Here is a 20,587-nt window from a genome sequence, read left to right as displayed (position 1 = left end):
TTTTGCTTCTTTTTTTTTTTTTTTGACAGAGTCTCGCTCTGTCGCTCATGCTGGAGTGCAGTGGCACGATCTCAGCTCACTGCAACCTCCACCTCCTGGTTTAAGCAGTTCTCCTGCCTCGGCCTCCCAAGTAACTGGGATTACAGTCTCCCGCCACCATGCCCAGCTAAGTTTTTGTATTTTTAGTAGAGATGGGGTTTTGCCATGTTGGCCAGGCTGGTCTAGAACTCCTGACCTCAGGTGATCCACCCATGTCAGCCTCTCAAAGTGCTGGGATTACAGGCGTGAGCCATCATGCCCGGACTGCTTCAGTTTTTTTTGCTTTAAAAATTTTTTTGCTTAATGTCTCATTTTTTTCTTCATTTGCAGGCAGGTATTGTTTTCTTTCTAGAAGTTGTTCTTTGTCCTTGGTTCTGAAACATTCATTTATCTTGCTAGTTATTTCTTAAATTCTTTGTTTCTTTTTTGTTCATAGTTTTTTTTAATGATCTCTTTCATTTGCTACTTTGCTTAAAATGTTTGATGATTATTAGTTCATGTTTAAGAATGAGGCAATAAAAAGTTGTTTGAGAGTTAATGTGTATGTTAGCAGTGCTTATTGAACAGCTGTCAATGTTGTAGGACCCTGAAAAGCCAAATATCTTTTGGTGCCAGAACCCATATTAGCTCCTTATTTGTGTTTGAGAGAATCTACCTTTCCTTTTTGTTTCGGTGTCATCGTTATGTTATTGTGTTTGCTTATATTCATGTAGACAATTGTGCATTCAGGTTTTTCAGCTACTTCTTTACAATCCTGTTTCCCGCTCTGCCCTCCTTTGTATCTGCAGTTTTGTAATCCTAAGTCATTTCAGCATTCTAGGGAGCAAATCAGCTTCCCACTGTATTCTACCTTCCACATGTCTTCTAAGCCTTGACTTTCGTTGTCTTGTTTCATCAGTTATTATGCTTGCATTTATGTCATTCCAAAAATTTCATGAAGTGGCTCATGGCCTTTTCATTATCATAGTTTTATTCCTTTATTATTCTTTAACTCCTTTGTTCTTTTTTGCCTTTTAAATAGGATCTTTGAAGTCACGATGTCATCATGAATTTGAAATCCTGTTGTATTTGTAATGGATACTAATGAACAGAATAAACAAGTTCAGTATCTTGTGTAAATTGAGTATTTTTATATTTCTGTTATGGTAGTGATTATCATCATTTTCTTAGTTTTCTATTGTTCTTTATAAATATTTATTAGGCCGGGCATGGTCACGCCTGTATTTTCAGCACTTTGGGAGGCTGAGACAGGCAGATTGCTTGAGGTCAGGAGTTCGAGACCAGCCTGGCCAACATGGTGCAACCTTGTCTCTATTAAAAATACAAATATTAGCCAGGCATGGTGGCACATGCCTGTAATCCAGCTACTTGGGAGGCTGAGGCAGGAGAATTGCTTGAACCTGGGAGGCGGAGGTTGCAGCCTGGGTGACAGAGTGAGACTGTCTCTAAATAAATGTTTATTAGTAATTATTTAACTTTTTGGTACTCCAAATGTCATTTGCTTCACATTTTGTTTTTTTCCAGTTATGAATATATTGTTTGGCTTTGCAGTTGCAATAATTTTATGCTTAAAATTATTTGTTTCTTCAGGTAATAGGCGTCTGTTAAACATTAAAAATCTTACTATATCTCATGATAAAGTGGGATTTAATATGAATTAATCATGATTTGGACTCCAATAAATATTTCTCGAATAAAATTAGAGTACATTTACAATGGCAGGGTACGCTTAGTACAGTTCTTTTCTGTGTTCTTTCAGAATACTATATCAGTTCCACAATATTTATGTTCTTTTAACATACAAAATACTTGTATGTAATCACACTCCTGTGAAGTAAAACTAGTGATATTCCTGTTTGGTAGATACAACAAAAGTCAGCAGTGTCATAGTATTTAGTTTCTATTTTTTATAGTTTTTAACTTATAGTTTTATATTACTAATATTAGAACTAGGGCTAGACATTGGGATATATGAACATTAGGGATGGGTGGAACCTGATGAGACTGTGGAGGAGTAGCCATAGGAATACAGGGGAAACCAGTAATGTGGTGTATTGGGTTAGCCCTGGAAAGGAAGGTGGCTGAAGGAGATAAGAATTGAGAGGTGACTCTTCCCCTTCCTTTTACATGTTGCTACGAGATTTATTTTCTGAAAGCATACTTCCAGACATGTAATTGTCACTTTAAAACTTGCTTTTAATACTTCCCTTACCTGCTGGATTAAGTTCTGATTTCTCATACTGCTGTGTGCTGTTCAAGACCCCCTACCGTCCCCATACTACTTGAATTTAGGTATACCTGGAATATATTAAGTGGTGTTTGGTCGACTAGACCTGGTGGTTCCAGATATATTTGTAACAGAATTTTTTTTTTTTTTTGGAGCTCTTGACTTCAAGTGATCTACCCACCGCAAAGTGCTGGGATTACAGGCGTGAGCCACTGCTCCCAGCCCTTACTTGAAATTCTTAAAGTGACTTTATTGCCTTGCCTCCACCTCACCCCGCTTCCTTCCCTTTCCTTCCTCTCCTTCCTTTTCTTTCTTTCGTTTTAGAATTATGCTGCTGGCCAAGGCATGGATGCAGGCAGGGAGAAACTGATAAATTCCATGTTCTTTCTATGTTAGTGCTTGAGAAGCTAATTTCATTTTCTGCGTAATTAAAACAAAATAGAAAGCATTGTAGTGTTTGTGTCTTGAGTAAATAATTTTTTTTTTTTTTTAAGACAGAGTATCATACTGTCTCCCAGACTGGAGTGCAGTGGCATAATCTGTGCTCACTGCCACCTCTGCCTCCTGGGTTCAAGTGATTCTCCTGCCTCAGCCTCCCGAGTAGCCGGAATTACAGGCATGCGCCACCATGACTGGCTAATTTTTTGTATCTTTAGTAGAGACTGGGTTTCACCAAGTTGGCCAGGCTGGCCTTGAACTCCTGACCTTGTGATTCGCCCACCTCGGCCTCCCAAAGTGCTGAGATTACAGGCGTGAGCCACTGCGCCTGGCCTGAAAACTTTAAATAACAAAACCTGCCTTTGTATTTTAAGGTATGGTACATTAGCAACTCCTTGGTAATTATTGATTCTAGTGTATGAACCCTGTTTTTTGTTTTGTGTTTTTGAGATAGAGTCTCACTCTTGTTGCTGAGTAGCTGGGATTACAGGTGGCCACCACCATGCCTGGCTAATTTTTTGTATGTTTAGTAGAGACGGGGTTTCACCATCTTGGCCAGGCTGGTCTCGAACTCCTGATCTCAGGTAATCTTCCCTCCTCGGCTTCCCAAAGTGCTGGGATTACAGGCATGAGCCACTGCACTTGGCCATGAACCTTATTTTTTAAAAAGTTAAATTCTGTATCATATGAGGTAATTGTCAGGTTATTTCTCTCTTTTTTTGAGTCAGGGCCTTGTTCTGTTGCTCAGGCTCATGATCCTTCTGCCTCAGCCTCCTGAGAAACTGGGACTACAAGTGTGTGCTACCATGTGCAGCTAATTTTTTCCCAGCAAAGACAGACTTTAATTGATGCATTGCTGCCCATGCCACGTGGGAGATGGAGTTATTACTCAAATCGATCTCCTAATTTAAAAAATTTTTTAGTAGAGATGTTTCACTGTGTCACCCAGGCTGGTCTTGAACTTCTAAGTGCTGGGATTACAGGCGTGAGCCACTGCATCTGGCCAGATAGTTCTTTTTGATAATACCATAGTCATGTAGCCTTATTTTTGTCCATGTTGGACTAAGCCATCTCTAGGATTTTACATAGTTTAGCAGTGTTTTTTATTATAAATTGCTTAAGAGACACCTAAGGTAGCCGCTTGCTGTAAGGTTATTTTACTTGACAGTAAACGTTCTTTTTTATATTAAAACACATGGATTTTATTTTTATTTATTTATTTATTTTTTATTTTATTATTATACTTTAAGTTCTAGGGTACATGTGCATAACGTGCAGGTTTGTTACATGTGTATACTTGTGCCGTGTTGGTGTGCTGTACCCATCAACTCGTCAGCACCCATCAATTCGTCATTTATATCAGGTATAACTCCCAATGCAATAAAAAAAAAAATAGATAAGAGAGTCAGCTTTAAAGCTGGTTAAGTCACTGTACCCAGAGGTGCTGACAGTTGATAGATGGCAACATTTCCTAAAGTAAAACAATGTTAAGGAATCCTATAGGATCTTCTCCTTTTCTTGATCTTAACATTGATGTTACTTTCTTGAATGCTATCATAATATTCTCAGAAAGCAAAAAACAATGATGAGTATAGAAAACTGTACTGAACTATGATCTATAGCTGAAATAAAATATAGGTATAAGATACGAAAAAAAACACATGGATATTGTAGTGCAATGCAGACATTTCATTAACTTGTTAAACAGGTCTTGAAGACAGGTTATTTGGTTACTTTCTGAAAAATGTCTTAGGAGAATGGAGTCTCACTTGGTTGCTTAGACTGGGATGTAGTGGAGCGATCATTGCTCTCTGTAGCCTTGACTTCCCAGGCTCAGGTGATCTTGCTACCTAAGCCTCCATAGTAGCTGGGACTACTGGTGCATGCCACCACGCTTGGCTAGTTTTTGTAGAGGCGAGGTTTCACCATGTTGACCAGGCTGGTCTCAGACTCCTGGGCCCAAGCAGTCTGCCTTGGCCTCCCAAAGGGCTAGGATTGTAGGCGTGAACCACTGGGCCTGGCTCCAGCTTTGTTTTTGTTTTTTGAGTTGGAGTTTCACTCTTGTCACCAGGCTGGAGTGCAAATGGCCTGATCTTGGCTCACTGCAACCTTCACCTCCTAGGTTGAAGTGATTCACCTGCCTCAGCGTCCTGAGTATAGCTGGGGTTATAGGCGCATGCCACCATGCTTGGCTAATTTTTGTATTTTTAGTAGAGATGGGGTTTCACCATGCTGGCCAGGCTGGTCTCAAACTCCTGACCTGCAGTGATCAGCCTCCTCGGCCTCCCAAAGTGCTGGGATTGCAGGCGTGAGCCACCATGCCCAGCAGCATATTTTTTTTAAAAAAGCTTATCTATCATTTGAACACTTGAAGTGATGACACTTTTTGGTAAATATTTCAGAGAAAAAAATTGCTTGTGTCTGCACTTCTAAGAGGATTTGAGGCAGCAACCTTGTATTAGTTATTTGTTAATGCTATTAGATTGTAAGCTGTTAGAGGCAGGACTGCCCTCTCTTATGCCTCGTATCTTCCAGTGCTTAGGCCATATTGCTCATATTATTAATAGCTGTTCAATAAATGAGTTGATTTAAATTAAATTTTGTCCCCAAATTAAAACTTACCAATCTTTAAAACAAAAAAGGATTCCATAGGCTGTTAGAATAAATTTCAGTGATTACTCACTCAGTTGGTTTCAGTTTGTGAGGAAAGAGGAGCTCAATAAGTAGAAATTCGTTTACCTTATGGAGAGTGAAGCTTATTTTCTTGTGGTAGTGAAGTTTATATGAAAGTTCTTTGTAAGTTTTCAAGTTCAATTATATTTTGTGTGTTGCATCTTTAATATGTCTCAAAAATTGAGAATTAAAAGCATCTTGTTTCCAGAATATAATGCTTTTTTCACCTTATTTTTTTTTAGGAGGCCGAACGCACCATATTTATGTATATGTATGTACTTAAATACATGTATAGCAATTTTCATATGGAATAATTTAACAAATAGAATAATTTTTATAACTTCCTGTTTTGATTTTTATGATAAAAATGCAAGTAAAGCATAGAAAGGGTCTGGTGCCGTGGCTCACACCTGTACTCCTCGTACTTTGGGAGGCTGAGGCGGGCAGATCACTTGAGGGCAGAAGTTCGAGACCAGCCTGGGCAACATGGCAAAACCTTGTCTTTACTAAAAATACAAAAAAAAAAAAAAAAAATTATCCAGGCCCACGTGGTGGTACACACCTGTAATCCCAGCTACTTGGGAGGCTGGAGACATGAGAACTGCTTGAACCCAGGAGGGGGATGTTGCAGTGACCCAAGATTGTACCACTGTACTCCAGCCTGGGTGACAGAGCAAGATTCTGTCTCAACAACAACAAAAAAGAAAAAGCATAGAAAGGTGCTGACAGCTTAAGAGGTAAACTGAAGAGGATGGAGTCTAACAAATTTCAGATAAAAGGAACATTAAAATGGAAGTTTTCAAATGTTGGGACTTTCTAATAACCCAGATTTCTTAAAAATTTATGAATGCAGTTTCATGTTTCAGATCATCTGATCTGATCTGTAAACAGATAGCTTGATAACAGATAAGACATTGGATACTTCTTTCGGGACCAAACATCTGAAAAATAGGGAAGCAGTAATTTTTGCTACCTGTAGAGGCCATGTTCCTTAGGTGTTTTCTTCTTTGAGTAGTAGGGCATTTACCATCCTTATCTGATGACCCGTAACTCTTAGTATTTATTTAAAAGAGTTCTGTGCAATGCTTAAGTACCATTGAATCAGAGTCAACAAGGGAAGTCTGTAGATGACTGTGCTTGCAGTAGATGTCTACTAAATATAAATAATAATATAAATAAAAATATAAATAATAAAATTTCGTTATGTTAAAACCGAAGCAAAGAGTTCAGTGGAATAAAAATGTCATAGTTTTTTAAAGTTAAAACCATGACTCAAAAATAGAAAAAACATGTTTTGCACTTTTTTTTTTTTTTTGTCTGTCTGGCTCTGTCGCCCAGGCTGGAGTACAGTGGTTTAATCTTGGCTTACTGCAACTTCCACTTCCCAGGCCCAAACCATCCTCCCGCCTTAGCCTCCTGAGTAGCTGGCACAACAGGCCTGCACCACCACACCTGGCTAATTTTTGTATTTTTTTGGTAGAGATCGGATTTTGCCACGTTGACCAGGCTGGTCTCTCACTCCTGGGCTCAGGCGATCCCCCGACCTGGGCCTCCCAAAGTGCTGGGATTGTAGACGTGAGTCACTGCCTGACTTGATTGGTTTTTAAAAATTATTTTCCGGCCGGGCGCGGTGGCTCAAGCCTGTAATCCCAGCACTTTGGGAGGCTGAGACGGGCGGATCACGAGGTCAGGAGATCAAGACCATCCTGGCTAACATGGTGAAACCCCGTCTCTGCTAAAAATACAAAAAAACTAGCTGGGCGAGGTGGCGGGCACCTGTGGTCCCAGCTACTCCAGAGGCTGAGGCAGGAGAATGGTGTAAACCCGGGAGGCGGAGCTTGCAGTGAGCTGAGATCCGGCCACTGCACTCCAGCCTGGGAGACAGAGCCAGACTCCGTCTCAAAAAAAAAAAAAAAAAAATTATTTTCCTTGAATTTAAACCTGATACTTTTGAAAATTTTGGGGCAGTTATATTAGTATGTCTCTCAGGTTTGGCTTTTCTTATGTTTAGATTCAGGTAATTTGGTCTAGAATATTACAGAAGTAAGTGGCGCTTGTTCAGGCACACAATATCAGTTTGTTCTGTCACTGATGTTGATGTGTCAATTAAGGGCGCATTTGCCAGGCTATTTCACTGCAAAGCTGCAGTTAAGTTTTTGGGGGGATGAGGTACTTAGAAATTACAGAATAACTTGTTTCCTAAATTTACATACGTTTATTTGTATTTATTGGACTTATGATTTTTAAATTTATTCAAGAGATTATAATATAGTACTCTACTTATTTTTATTAAAGTAAAAATAACATCACATAAAGTTAATCATTTAAAGTATACAGTTCATTGGCATTTAGTACATTCATAGTGTTTTCAAACCTCCACCTCTGTAAAGTTCTGGAATGTTTTCATCAACCCAAAGGAGAACTGTCTCTAAGCAGTCACCCCCATTCCACCCTCCCAACAGTCTCTAGTAACACTAATCTGCTTTTTGCCTCTATGAATTTACCTGTTACGGATGCTTCTTATGACTTGAGGCGTACAACGTGATCTTTTGTGTCTGGCTTCTCTTTGTTTTTGACATTTATACTCAGCATGTATTAGTAATTCATTCCTTTTTATTGTTACGATTTCATTGTATATGCCACATTTTGTTCATTTGTCTATTGATGGACATTTGGGGTGTTTCTTCCTTTTGGCTACTGTGAATAGTGCTGTTTTGAACACTGGTGTACAAGAATTTGAGCACCCTTTTTCAGTTCTTTTGTATATATACCTAGTAATGGTATTGCTGAGTCATGTGGTAATTGTGTGTTTGACTTTTTAAGGAATTGCCAAACTTTTACAGTTGTTGAACCCTTTTACCTTCACGCCAACAATATACAGGGGTTCTAGTTTTTCCACGTCTTTGCTAACATTTATTTTCTGTTTTTTTCTTTTTTTGAGTATAGACATTCTAGTGGGAGCAAAGTAGTATTTCATTGTGGTTTTGGTTTGCATTTCCCTAATAATATTCGGTATATTTTATGTGCTTATTGGTCATTTGGTCATTTGTTTATCTTGGGAAAATATTCAAGTGCTTTGCCCATTTTTATTTTGTTATTTATTTTATTTATTTAATTTTTGAGACAGGATCTTGTGCTACCCAGGCTATAGTGCACTGGCACTATCAAGGCTCACTGTAGTCCTCACCTCCTGGTCACAGGCGGTCCTCCCACCTCAGCCTCTTGAGTGGCTGGGAATACAGGTGTGTCCCACCACACCTGCCTAAGTTTTAAAAAATTTTTTGTAGAGATGAGGACTATGTTGCCCAGGTTAGTCTCAAACTCCTGGGTCAAGTGATCCTCCTGCCTTGGCCTCCCAAAGTGCTGGGATTACAGGCACAAGCCACTGCGTTTGGTCCTTTGTACGTTTTAAAATTGAGTTGTCTTTTTGTTGTTGAGTTGGAAGAATTCTTTATATATTCTGGATACTAGAACTTATTAGCTATGAGGTGCATATATTTTCTTCTATTCTGTCAGTTGTCTTTTTACTTTATAGATAATATTCTTTGCACGTGTTTTAAATTTTCATGAAGTTCAGTTTTTTTTTTTTTTTTAAGTTGTTACTCTTGGTTTTGGTGTCATATTTAAGAATTCATTGCTAAATCCAAGGTCAGGAAGCTTTATCTCCCTGTTTTCTTCTAAGAGTTTTATAGTTTTTGCTTTTATATTTAGGTATTTGATTTATTTTGAGTTTATTTATTTTTGAGACAGAGTCTTGCTCTGTTGCCCAGGCTGGAGTGTAGTGGTGCGATCCCAGCTCACTGCAACCTCCGCCTCCCAGATTCAAGCTGTAGTCCTGCCTCAGCCTCCCAAGGAGCTGGGATTACAGGCACCTACCACCGTGCCATGTTGGATTTTGCCGTAGGTTGGCCAGGCTGGTCTTGAACTCCTGACCTCAAGCGATCCACTTGCTTTGGCCTCGCAAAGTGCTGGGATTACAGACGTGAGCTACTGTACCCAGCTGAGTTTATTTTTGTATGTGGTTTGGGTAGGGGGGTCCAGTGGCTATTTAGTTGTCCCAGTCTGTTTTGAAAAGACAGTTCCGTATTGAATGATCTTAGCACTCTTGTTGAAAATAACCTGGGTATAGATGTGTGGGCTTATTTTTGGTTTATATGTCTGTTCTTAGGCTGTAGTACACTGCTTTGATCACTATGGCCAAGGTGGGAGGATTGCTTGATTCCAGGAGTTGGATACCAACCTGGGCAACATAGTGAGACCCCATCTCTATGAAAAATATTTTTAAAATTAGTTGGGTGTGTTGGGGCATGCCTATATTCCGAGCCACTTGGGAGGCTGAGGTGGTAGGGTTGTTTGCATCCAGGTGGTGGAGGCTGCATTGAGTCATGGTAGTGCCACTGTACTCCAGCCTGGGTGATAGAGTGAGACTTCGTCTCAAAAAATAAATAATCAGAATGGGCAAAGGACTTGAATATTTTTCCTAAGAAGATCTACAAATGGCCAGCTCACTATTACTTTGCAGTAAGTTTCGAAATAGGGAAGTGTGAGTTCTGTAACTTTATTCTTTTTCTGCATTGTTTTTGGATGTTTAGGGTCCCTTGCACTTCCAAAGGAAATAGAGAATGGCCTTTTCTATTTCTGCACGAAAGAGTGTGTTGGATTTTTTCTTTTTTGAAATAGTGAAACTAATGGAAAAGTTCTCTTATCCCCCTTGCAGGGCGTGTGATGGGGGTGTGACTTGCTTCTTTGGCACCCCGCTGCTCAAATCTCTAGGGAGAGCATGCAGACAGGGCAGGCTATGGGACTCCGACCCCACTACAGCACCTAGGGGTGAACGTTTACAGTTCCTGAAGCCTCAGTGGGCATGTGTTACAGGGTGCCCTTTCAGTCTAGCCATCCGTAGGTGGCTTGTATTAGCTCAGTTAGATGCCCTGCTTTATTGCGAGGACAGAGGGCTTTCTTGCCTTGGTGTATGGGAAGAATCGAATCACACGTGGGCTTGGAGAACGAGTGCAAGGTTTTATTGAGTGGAAGTTTTCAGCAGATGGATGGAAAGCCAGGAGGGAGATGGAGTGGAAGGGTGGTTTTCCCCTGGAGTCCTGCAGCTCAGCGACCTGGGCTCTCCTCTGACCACACCTGTCAAACTCAGTGAAACTTCATGCCCTTCCACTGGTCGATGGCCTGCCAGCCTGCTCTCTGTCAGTGTGATCTTCCACCGGCGTGTGGTCTTCCACCAACGTGTGGTCTTCCACTGGCATGCTCCCCTCAACATTCAGCTGTTTGTGTGTTCTTCCACCGATATGTCTCTCTTAATGACGTCCAGCCACTTGTGTGTCTGCCTACTAGTCTCTGAGGGTTTTATAGTCATACGATGGGGGTGTGACTGGCAGAGTGGTCTTGGGAAATGCAGCATTTGGGCAGGAAAACAGAAATGCCGTGGGCATAGACCCGGGGATGGAGCCCTAGCAAGGGACCATGCCCTTCCCTTTCCAGCACTTGTCTGCCCACTTCTGTATCAATGTGGTCTTACTCTTTCTCGGGGAGGGGGTGAAGCCCTAGCCAGGGATCTCATGGAGGTGGAGCCCTAGCCAGGGACCATGCCCTTTTCTTCCCAGCACTTCCTTTCCTCCTTCCGTATCAATAGGGTCTCACTTTGTCGCTCAGGCTGGAGTGCAGTGGTGTGATCTTGGCTCACTGCATCCTCTGCTTCCTGGGCTGAAGCGATCCTTCCGCCTCATTGTCTGAAGTAGCTGGGACCACAGGTACAAGCCGCCATGCCTGGCTAATTTTTTTATTTGTGGTAGAGACGGGGTTCGCCTTGTTGCCCAGGCTGGTTCTGAGCCACTGAGCTCAAGCAGTCTGCTCCCCTCGTCCTCCCAAAGTGCTGGGATTATAGGCGTGAACCACTGTGCCTGGCTGAGTGTTGGAATTTTAATAGAGATTGCGTTGAATCTGTAGATGATGATTGGGTAGTATTGCTGTCTTAACAATGTTAAGTTTCCCATTCCTCAGGGCTGTCTGTCTGTCTTGTCTTTTTCTTTTTCTTTTTTTCTTTTTTTTTTTTTTTTTGAGACGCAGAGTCTCGCCTGGTCGCCCAGGCTGGAGTGCAATGGTGTGATCTCGGCTCACTGTAACCCCCGCCTCCTGGGTTCTAGCGATTCTCCTATCTCAGCCTTCCAAGTAGCTGGGATTACAGGCGCCTGCGTCCACACCCAGCTAATTTTTTTGTTTGTTGGTTTTTTTTAGTAGAGACGGGGTTTCACCATGTTGGTCAGCCTTGTCTCAAACTCCTGATCTCACGTGACCCACCTGCCTCAGCCTCCCAAAGTGCTGGGATTACAGGCTTGAGCCACTGTGCTCGGCCAGGAATGTCTTTCTGTTTAGGTCTTTTAACATTTCTTTCAGCATTGTCTTAATAGTTTTTGGTGTACAAGTGTTACATTTTCTTCATTATTTATTATAGGTATTTTATGCTTTTGGATTTTACTGCGAATTGAGTTTTCTTAATTTCTTTTTTGGATTGTTAATAGTGTATATACACACAGCTGTTTTTGTGTGTTGGTCTTGTATCTTGCAGGGTTTCTGAATTTAGCTCTAATACATTTTTTTTTGGACTCTTTAGAATTTATATAAGATCATGTAATGTGTGAATAGGAATAATTTTACTTCTTCCTTCCCAATTTGGATGCTTTTAAAAAAATACGACACTGTCTCACTATGTTCCCCAGGCTGCAGTGTAGTGTTTTTCACAGGTGCCATTATAGCAGTCTACAGCCTCGAACTGCGGGGCTCTAGCACTTCTCCCGTCCCAGGCTCCCAAGTATCTGGAATTAAAGGTGCTTTGCACTGTGCTGGCTCAGGATGCCTTTCATTTCTTTTCTTGCCTAGTTGCTATGGTTAGAATGTCTACTACAGTGTTGAATAGAGCTTGTGAAAGCAAGGCATTCTTATCTTGTTCCTGATCTTAAGGGGAAAGCTTTCAGTCTTTCACAGTTGAGGATGCTTTGCTGTGGGTTTTTTTTTAATAGATGCTGTTTATCAGGTTGAGCAAGTTTCCTTCTTGTTTCTAGTTTGTTGAGTATTTTTATAATTAAAGGGTGCTAGATTTTGTCAAATGCTTTTTCTGCATCATTTAAGATGATTTGGTATTTTTCTTTCATGTTATTAGTGTGGTGTATTATTGATTGATTTTTGTATGTTGAGTCACTCTTGCATTCCTGGGAAAATACTACTTTGTACGGTGTTTGATCCTTTTTATATGCTGTTAGATTTGGTTTACTGGTATTTTGTTGAGGATTTTTACTCTGTACTCTGGTTGTAGTTAGAATTCCTTAGCTATTGGTTGATTTTGGGTGTTTTTGATGGTCTTTGTGATTTTAAAGCTTAAAGTTTTCTGAAATCATTTTAAAGACTAAGTTTGTTATTCTGACGGAATCAATTTGAGTAAGTTTTTCTTTGAAAACGGCACAAATTTGGTAGGGTCAGAAATAAAACATAACAAAAAAGAGAAAAAGTTTCATCTATTTGTGTATTTTTTGCCAAAGTGTATTATTTTTCAGTCTGAAGAATAATCTTTTTTTAAAAATTAAAAAAAGGCATGTGCACTTAAAGATGTACACTTAGGTTTAATTTTTTTCAGAACCACCTTTCTCCTGGGGAAATTTGTATTCTCCATGGATGTCTTGAATAAATAGTAAATTTGGTGACAAGAAAAAAAAAATTAGGGTTTTCATACTAGCAGTATTTGTGTATCTTTTTTTTTTTTTTTTTTTTTTTTTTGTTGAGACGGAGTCTCGCTCTGTAGCCCCGCTCTGTAGTCCAGGCTGGAGTGCAGTGGTGCAATCTGGGTTCACTGCAAGCTCCACCTCCCAGGTTCATTCCATTCTCCTGCCTCTGCCGCCTGAGTAGCTGGGACTACAGGCGCCCACCACCACGCCCGGCTAATTTTTTTGTATTTTTAGTAGAGATGGGGTTTCACCATGTTAACCGGGATGGTCTTGATCTCCTGACCTCATGATCCGCCCATCTCGGCCTCCCAAAGTGCTGGGATTACAGGCAGGATCTATCGCGCCAGGCCTGTTTGTGTATCTTAAACTCTCTATGCCCTCATGGGACCTTCAGATATAACAGAATCCAGTAGATTTCTTAAAAAATATTTTTTTCTTAAGCCAGTCAAATTTACCAGTGTGGGGCCAGTGGAAGATTTCTAATGAGTTGTGGAATGCTGACTCCTGGGTTGTTAGTAGGATTGTTGATTTGCCTTTTTTGAGGGGGAGGGTAGTTGTCTTCTGTATGTACCTGATTATTGTGTATGTGTAAAGGAAATACTTAATACATAAGCATTTTAGTTGGTCTGTTTCTAAAGTTGTTTGTATTAGTTTACCACGGCTGCCATTAGTTTACTAGGGCATACCGCAGATTGGATGGCTTAAACAACAGAAAATTATTTTCTCAGTTTTGGGAGTTCTAAGTTCAGGATAGAGGCATCAGCAGAGGGTTGGTTGCTTCTGAGACCTCTCTCCTTGGTTTGCAAATGACTGTCTGCTTGCTGCCTCTTCACGTGGTCCTTTTATCTGTGCATATGTCCAAATTTCTTATAAGGGCACAGTCTGGTGGGAATAGAACCCACTCTAATTGCCTCATTTGCAGTTAGTCACTTCTTTAAAGACCTTATCTTCAAATATTGCTACATTTGAGGTATTGGGGGCTATGACTTCAACATACGTCTTGTTGGTTGGGGGGACACAGTTCAACCCATAACATACACAGGGAAAGGAAGATGAGACAAAATCAGATGGCACAGTGCAGTTAAGATGAGTGGTGTGGAACTTGTGAAATTTTAGTTAACCTTTATATACTTGTGTAACTGCCATAACAATACTGTTTTTTTTTTAACCTTTTTTCAGAACATGAGTTAACTTCTTTTTTTTAAGATAGGATCTTCTCTGTCACCTGGGCTGAAGTACCGTGGCATGATCATAGCTCACTGCAGCCTCAAACTTCTGGTCTCAAGCAATCCTCTTCCCTCAGGCTCCCTAGTAGCTGGAACTACAGTCATAGACCACCACACTCAGCTATTTTTAAAATTTTTTTTAGAGACGGGAGTCTTACCATGTTGCCTAGGCTGGCCTCGAAATCCTGGGCTCAAGGAATCCTCCCACTTCACCTCCCAGAGTGCTGGGATTACAGGCGTGAGCCTCCGCACCAGGCCCATAGTTTAAGAACTAGATTTAAATTAAAGTTAATATAAAGACATTGCAGAAATGAATAGGTGATTTTAGTGGTTTGCCTCTAGGGATTTTTTTTTTTGGGTGACGGAGTTTCCTCCTTGCCCAGGCTGGAGTGCAGTGGCGTAATTTCAGCTCATTGCAACCTCCACCCCCTGGGTTCAAGCAATTCTCCTGCCTCAGTCTCTCGACTAGCTGGGATTACAGGCGTGCACCACCACGCCCGGCTAATTTTGTATTTTTAGTAGAGACAAGGTTTCTCCCTGATGGTCAGGCTGGTCTCAAACTCCCAACCTCAGGTGATCTGCCCACCTCGGCCTCCCAGAGTGCTGGGATTACAGGCGTGAGCCATTGTGCTCGGCCATTACATAACTTTTTACCATTTTGTATGGATATGCCTTTTTGAAAAATTATCAATTTTAATTTTTTTTTTTTTTTTTTGAGATAGTCTTGCTCTGTCATCCAGGCTGGAGGGCAGTGGCGCGATCTCAGCTCTCTGCAACCTCCGCCTCCCAGGTTCAAGCGATTTTCCTGCCTCTGCCTCCTGAGAAGCTGGAATTACAGGTGCCCACCACCGTGCCCTGCTAATTTTTGTTTTTTTAGTAGAGACGAGGTTTCACCATTTTGACCAGGCTGGTCTCAAACTGCTGACTTTGTGATTCACGCACCTCAGCCTCCCAAAGTGTTGGGATTATAGGCGTGAGCCCCGCCAGTTTTTGGTTCAGTTCTCTGAAGTTTCTTATGAATTTTTATTTGGTACAAGCTTTTCATTCCCACTGAGTTACTGAAACTACAATTTTAAGAGTTTTCAACAGAGTTGTTGGAAAAGTGTGTATCACAAAGCACTGTTTAGCATATAACTTCATGTTAAAAGATAAAAATCTTTTATAAATTTTAAAACATGTTAGTTTTCATTGTTATTCCACAAGACTTTGAAATTTAATGCAAATAGAAATAAATAGGACTCTGAATACCTGGATTTTTGGGATGTGCAGTATAGTTTGGTTAGACATAGTCTCAAAACCTGTATTTTGTTTCATGAGTGTTTTATTGGAATTCCTCTTAAGGTTTTCAAGTTGTATCAGAGTTTTTCTCCCTCAGCCAATATGAGCATTTAAACATTTTCACTTACATTGTCAGTTTTAACTAGTTGTATTTGCTTTTTATATCTGGTTACTCTTAACCTTTCTTTTCTTTTCTTTTCTTTTTTGAGACAGTTTTGCTTTTGTTGCATAGGCTGGAGTGCAGTGACTGTCTTGGCTCACTGCAATCTCTATCTCCCGGGTTCAAGCAATTCTCTTGCCTCAGCCTCCTGAGCAGCTGGGATTACAGGCGCACGCCACCACACCCAGCTAATTTTTTTTGTATTTTTGGTAGAGACAGGTTTCTCTATGCTGGCCAGGCTGGTCTTGAACTCCTGACCTCAAGTGATCCACCTGCCCGCCTCAGCACCACAAAGTGATGGGATTATAGACGTGAGCCACTGTGCCAGGCCCATTCCCTGATTTAAAAACAATCCAGATGTATCGTCAATTTAGTTGTAAAGATTTGAGTATATGTCTTTTTTATTTATTATTATTTTGAGAGGGAGCCTTGCTCTGTTGCCCAGGCTGGAGTGCAGTGGCATGATCTCGGCTCACTGCAACCTCTGCCTCCCAGGTTCAAGTGGTTTTCCCGCCTCAGCCTCTCAGGTAGCTGGGATTACAGGCACCCGCCATCATGTCCAGCTAATTTTTTATTTTAGTAGAGATAGGGTTTCACCATGTTGTCTAGGCTGGTTCTGAACTCCTGACTTCAGGTGATCTTCCACCTTGGCTTCCCAGAGTGCTGGGATGACAGGCATGAGCCACTGCGCCTGGCCTGTCTTCCTTCTAAAACATAACCACCATACCATTATCACATCTAAAGTGATTATTCCTTAGTGCCATTTAATAATATCCAGCTTGTGTTCAAAATTTTGATTGTTTCATAATTTTTTTTTTAAGGTTGATTTGTTCACATAAAGGATTCTTAGTTCATCTGCCCATTAAAAGCCACTGTTTGTTGTAGAAACCAGCTCATTTAACCTTTAAATTATCCCGTTATCTGGATTTCGCTTATTACTTCCCCCAGATGTCCTTTAACTTGTTCTCCATCTTGAATGTCCTGCTAATTGGTAGTTAAATCAGATTTCTAATTTTATTTTAGGTGGACACAAGACTATGTCATAGATGGTACTCCGTATTCCATTTTGGGTTATGTCAGGAAGCACTTGATGTCTAGTTATCTATTTGATTTTTTTTAAAAAGCTATACTAAGGTATACTTTATAAAAAAACCAGTTTTAAGTTTATAATTTGAGGTTTGACAAATGTGTACTATAGTAATAACCACCATAATCAAGATAATACTCAGTTACCCAGAAAATTCCCTCTTGTTTCTTGCAGTCATCCCCCTTTCAAGTTGATCTATTTTCTGTCACCATAGTTTTGTCTTTTCTGGATTTTCATTATGAATAGAATCCTATAGTAGTAAGTAGTAAGATCATTGTAATATAAAGGCGATAAATTTTGGCCAGGAGCTGCAGGTCTAATTCCTTCCATTTTTATATGACAGGGACTTGCCATGAGGTGTTGAAGCCTTGTTTCACTGAGTTGGAGAGACTGGACCTAAATGGCGCAGCATGACTTTGCTCCAGCCTGGCTTAATTTCCCTACTCCACCATCATCAACAAAGGTATTCTTTCTGCATCTCTCTGTCTTTCTGTCTGCTTCTCTTGCATTTGTTTTTTACACAAATTTAATTAAGTCATGGAGAAGTAATAATATCTTTGCAGAGAAGTACATTTGTGGCCGGGCACGGTGGCTCACCCTTGTAATCTCAGCACTTTGGGAGGCGGAGGTGGGTGGATCACCTGAGGTCGGGAGTTCGAGACCAGCCTGACCAACATGGAGAAACCCTGTCTCTACTGAAAATACAAAATTAGCTAGGCGTGGTAGTGCATGCCTGTAATCCCATTTACTCAAGAGACTGAGGCAGGAGAATTGCTTGAACCCAGGAGGTGGAGGTTGTGGTGAGCCGAGATTGCACCATTGCACTCTAGCCTGGGCAACAAGAACAAAACTGTCTCAAAACAAAACAAAAACAAAAACAAAAACCCAAAACATTTATATTGCCATCTAAGTTATTTAATTTGTTGGCTGTATTAAATTTTTTTTTTTTTTGAGACGGAGCGTTGCTCTGTCACCCAGGCTGGATTGCAGTGGCATGATCTTGGTTTATTGCAGCCTACTCTTCCTGGGTTCAAGCGATTCTTCTGCCTCAGCCTCCTGAGTATTTGGGATTACAGGAGTGGGTCACTATGCCTGACTAATTTCTGTATTTTTATTAATAGTAGAGGTGAGGTTTTTGCCATGTTGGCTAGGCTGGTCTCTAATGCCTGACGTCAAGTGATCTGCCCGCCTCAGTCTCCCAAATTGCTGGGATTACAGGCATGCGCCACCATGCCCTGCCTGTTCTGTTAACAAGTCAGTTTTTATTATACCATCAGCGCACTAAGCCATTTATTTCAAAGTTGTCTTTTGTAGTAATCAGTTTCAAAAATTTTAATTCTTACTAGTCAGATACGTTGAACAGAGCATCTTACCTTTTTCTATACTGTTTTTTACTCTTATATGGGTTGGCTTGTTCATAATGATACCCACCAGAAATGGTGTACTTCAGTTTGCAAAGTGCTTTGCTGAACATTATGTAATTTGTTCATAATTCCATGAATGTGGTGATTTAGAATTATTCTTAGTCCCTGCTGTACTCATTTTAAATATTGATCTCCTTTGTCTGTGAGGGAAAGTAAAATCATTGAGGTGCAGAGAAAAGGGTTTGTGCACAGTCACTTTGGGATGAGGGCGATTTATCTGAGTTCTCTGTGTCTTTCCCCATCTTTCTGTAAAACTGTTTGTCTCATTTGGAATCAAACCCATCTGTCAGGCTCCATTAATTCCCAGCTAATTGCTCTATTGTTTTCATTAATGCCTGTGGGGGCCTACATTTGATCCATGCTCTGATCCAATTTAGTTATGGCTGGTGTAGTTTTGAGGCCCAGCCTCCTGAGGTTGGTTCTAACCGTAGTAGGGCTCTCCTTGCTTATCTCTTTCTCAGATTCATTTAGAACTAACTGGCCTGTGATTCAGCTTATTGCTCTTCATGGAGAGGAGCTACCAGCCTCTTATTACTACCAGTATCTCCATTGTTTCTGAGAGGGCTGTTAGTGTTGAATAAAATTAGTTCCTTTGAGAGACTGCTTCTTACCCTTGGCAAAATCTTTGAGTCATTACTCCTCGTGCTAGGTGGAGCAATAGCCTGAATCTTCTCAATTTGTTTTTCCAGGGTGAAACTACTGTCCTATTAGATAGTTGGAGCAAGAGCAATTAGGGCTCAGTTTTCTTGGGCTGATGAACCTGGGTTAGAGCCTTCATTCTGTGAGTTGGGGTTGGGTGGAATAAAGGAGCCTCAGATTTCTTGACTGTAGTTATCAGGAATTTAACTTCTTCAATTCGAGTTGGAGCGGGTGAGAAATGTTGGCAGTCTGCCTCTCCCAGTAAAGCGTACCCCTTGTTTAGGAGATGAGACGGGGGAAGAAACCTGTCTTCTCTTGATTATAGCTGCCCAGATTGGATGCAGGAGGGGTAGCTGGTTGTAGCTCAAGTGCTGCGGACTCTTATAATTGAGTTTTAGTTTGAACAAGTATAACTGGGGAAAACGATTAAAAAACAAAACACTGTGGCTGGGTGTGGTGGCTCACACCTGTAATTCCAGCACTTTGTGAGGCACAGGCGGGCAGATCACTTGAGGTCAAGAATTCAAGATCAGCCTAGCCAACATGGCCAAACCCCATCTCTACTAAAAATACAAAAATTAGCCAGGTGTGGTGGCATGAGGTTGCGGGGAGCTGAGATCGCGCCACTGCAGTCCAGCCTGGGTGAAGGAGCGAGACTCTGTCTTAAAAACAAAACAAAACACTAAAAGTGTGAAAATTATTCTAAGGGCGCATAGCAAATGAAGAAACATTTATTCAAGAAAATCTGAAAACTTTGTGTTTCTATACTATTCTTCTGATAACCTACTTTTTCCTTATAAACATTTTTTCAAAGCCTTTTCATATATCTGGAACCCTTTGTTTTCCCACATAAATATGACTTTTGAATGGCTCATGACTAAAATTTCAGGAATAATGTGAACTTTGCAATATCATTATACATTAGGACTCACTAAGGAATGTTCATTTAACTTACATAAATAAAAATAGAATAGTTTTTTACAGATACATTTACAGACATTTAAGGAGATTGCAAATTATTAAAATTGTTAAGATGTGCTAAGAATAAATTTTTGAAGCAGATGCTAGAAATGGGCTTTTTTGATAGATTATGTAAAAAAAAAAGATAGTGATTTAATAGTCTGCAAAGTGGAAAATAGCGGCGTATTCTGACAAAAAGTCGTAATACAATTTTTTTGGTCAAGTTATTTTGTTAGGGGAGCTTTTTGATGGGCCTTTCTTCCAGCACGATCTAGTATGTAGACATAAAACAACTATGGCCCGGGTGCGGTGGCTCACGCCTACAATCCCAGCACTTTGGGAGGCTGAGGCAGGTGGATCACCTGAGGTCAGGAGTTTGAGAGCAATCTGACCAACATGGAGAAACCCCGTCTTTACTAAAAATACAAAATTAGCAGGGTGTGGTGATGCATGCCTTAATCCAGGCTGAGGCTGGAGAATCGCTTGAACCGGGAGACAGAGGTTGTGGTAAGCCGAGATTGTGCCGTTGCACTCCAGCCTGGGCAAGAAGAGTGAAATGCTGTCTCAAAACAAACACACACACACACAAAAAACTGTAAGTGGTCAAAGATCCACCTGTAACTGTCTAAATACTTGCCTCTAAATAATGAGACAATGCAAATGCAAAGAGCTGGTATAATTAAGAATATAACCATTTTTAGAAAAAGCA

General features: G+C 40.7%; 1 protein-coding gene across 1 annotated transcript in view; it reads left to right on the top strand.

Moving 5' to 3' along the window:
• The window catches only part of GPBP1 (GC-rich promoter binding protein 1), an 86,169-nt gene that overhangs the window by 18,585 nt on the left and 46,997 nt on the right, over positions 1-20,587 (top strand). The window contains exon 3 of the mRNA XM_011942916.1: positions 17,199-17,318. Within this exon, the coding sequence (XP_011798306.1) occupies positions 17,256-17,318 (63 nt within the window). The 5' untranslated portion in view covers positions 17,199-17,255. The remainder of the gene's footprint in view (positions 1-17,198; positions 17,319-20,587) is intronic.

This window comes from Colobus angolensis, unplaced genomic scaffold, assembly GCF_000951035.1.
Source record: "Colobus angolensis palliatus isolate OR3802 unplaced genomic scaffold, Cang.pa_1.0 Scaffold212, whole genome shotgun sequence".
NCBI lineage: Eukaryota > Metazoa > Chordata > Mammalia > Primates > Cercopithecidae > Colobus > Colobus angolensis.
The sequence above is the reverse complement of the archived record's forward strand: the minus strand, read 5'-3'. Positions and strand labels throughout refer to the sequence as shown.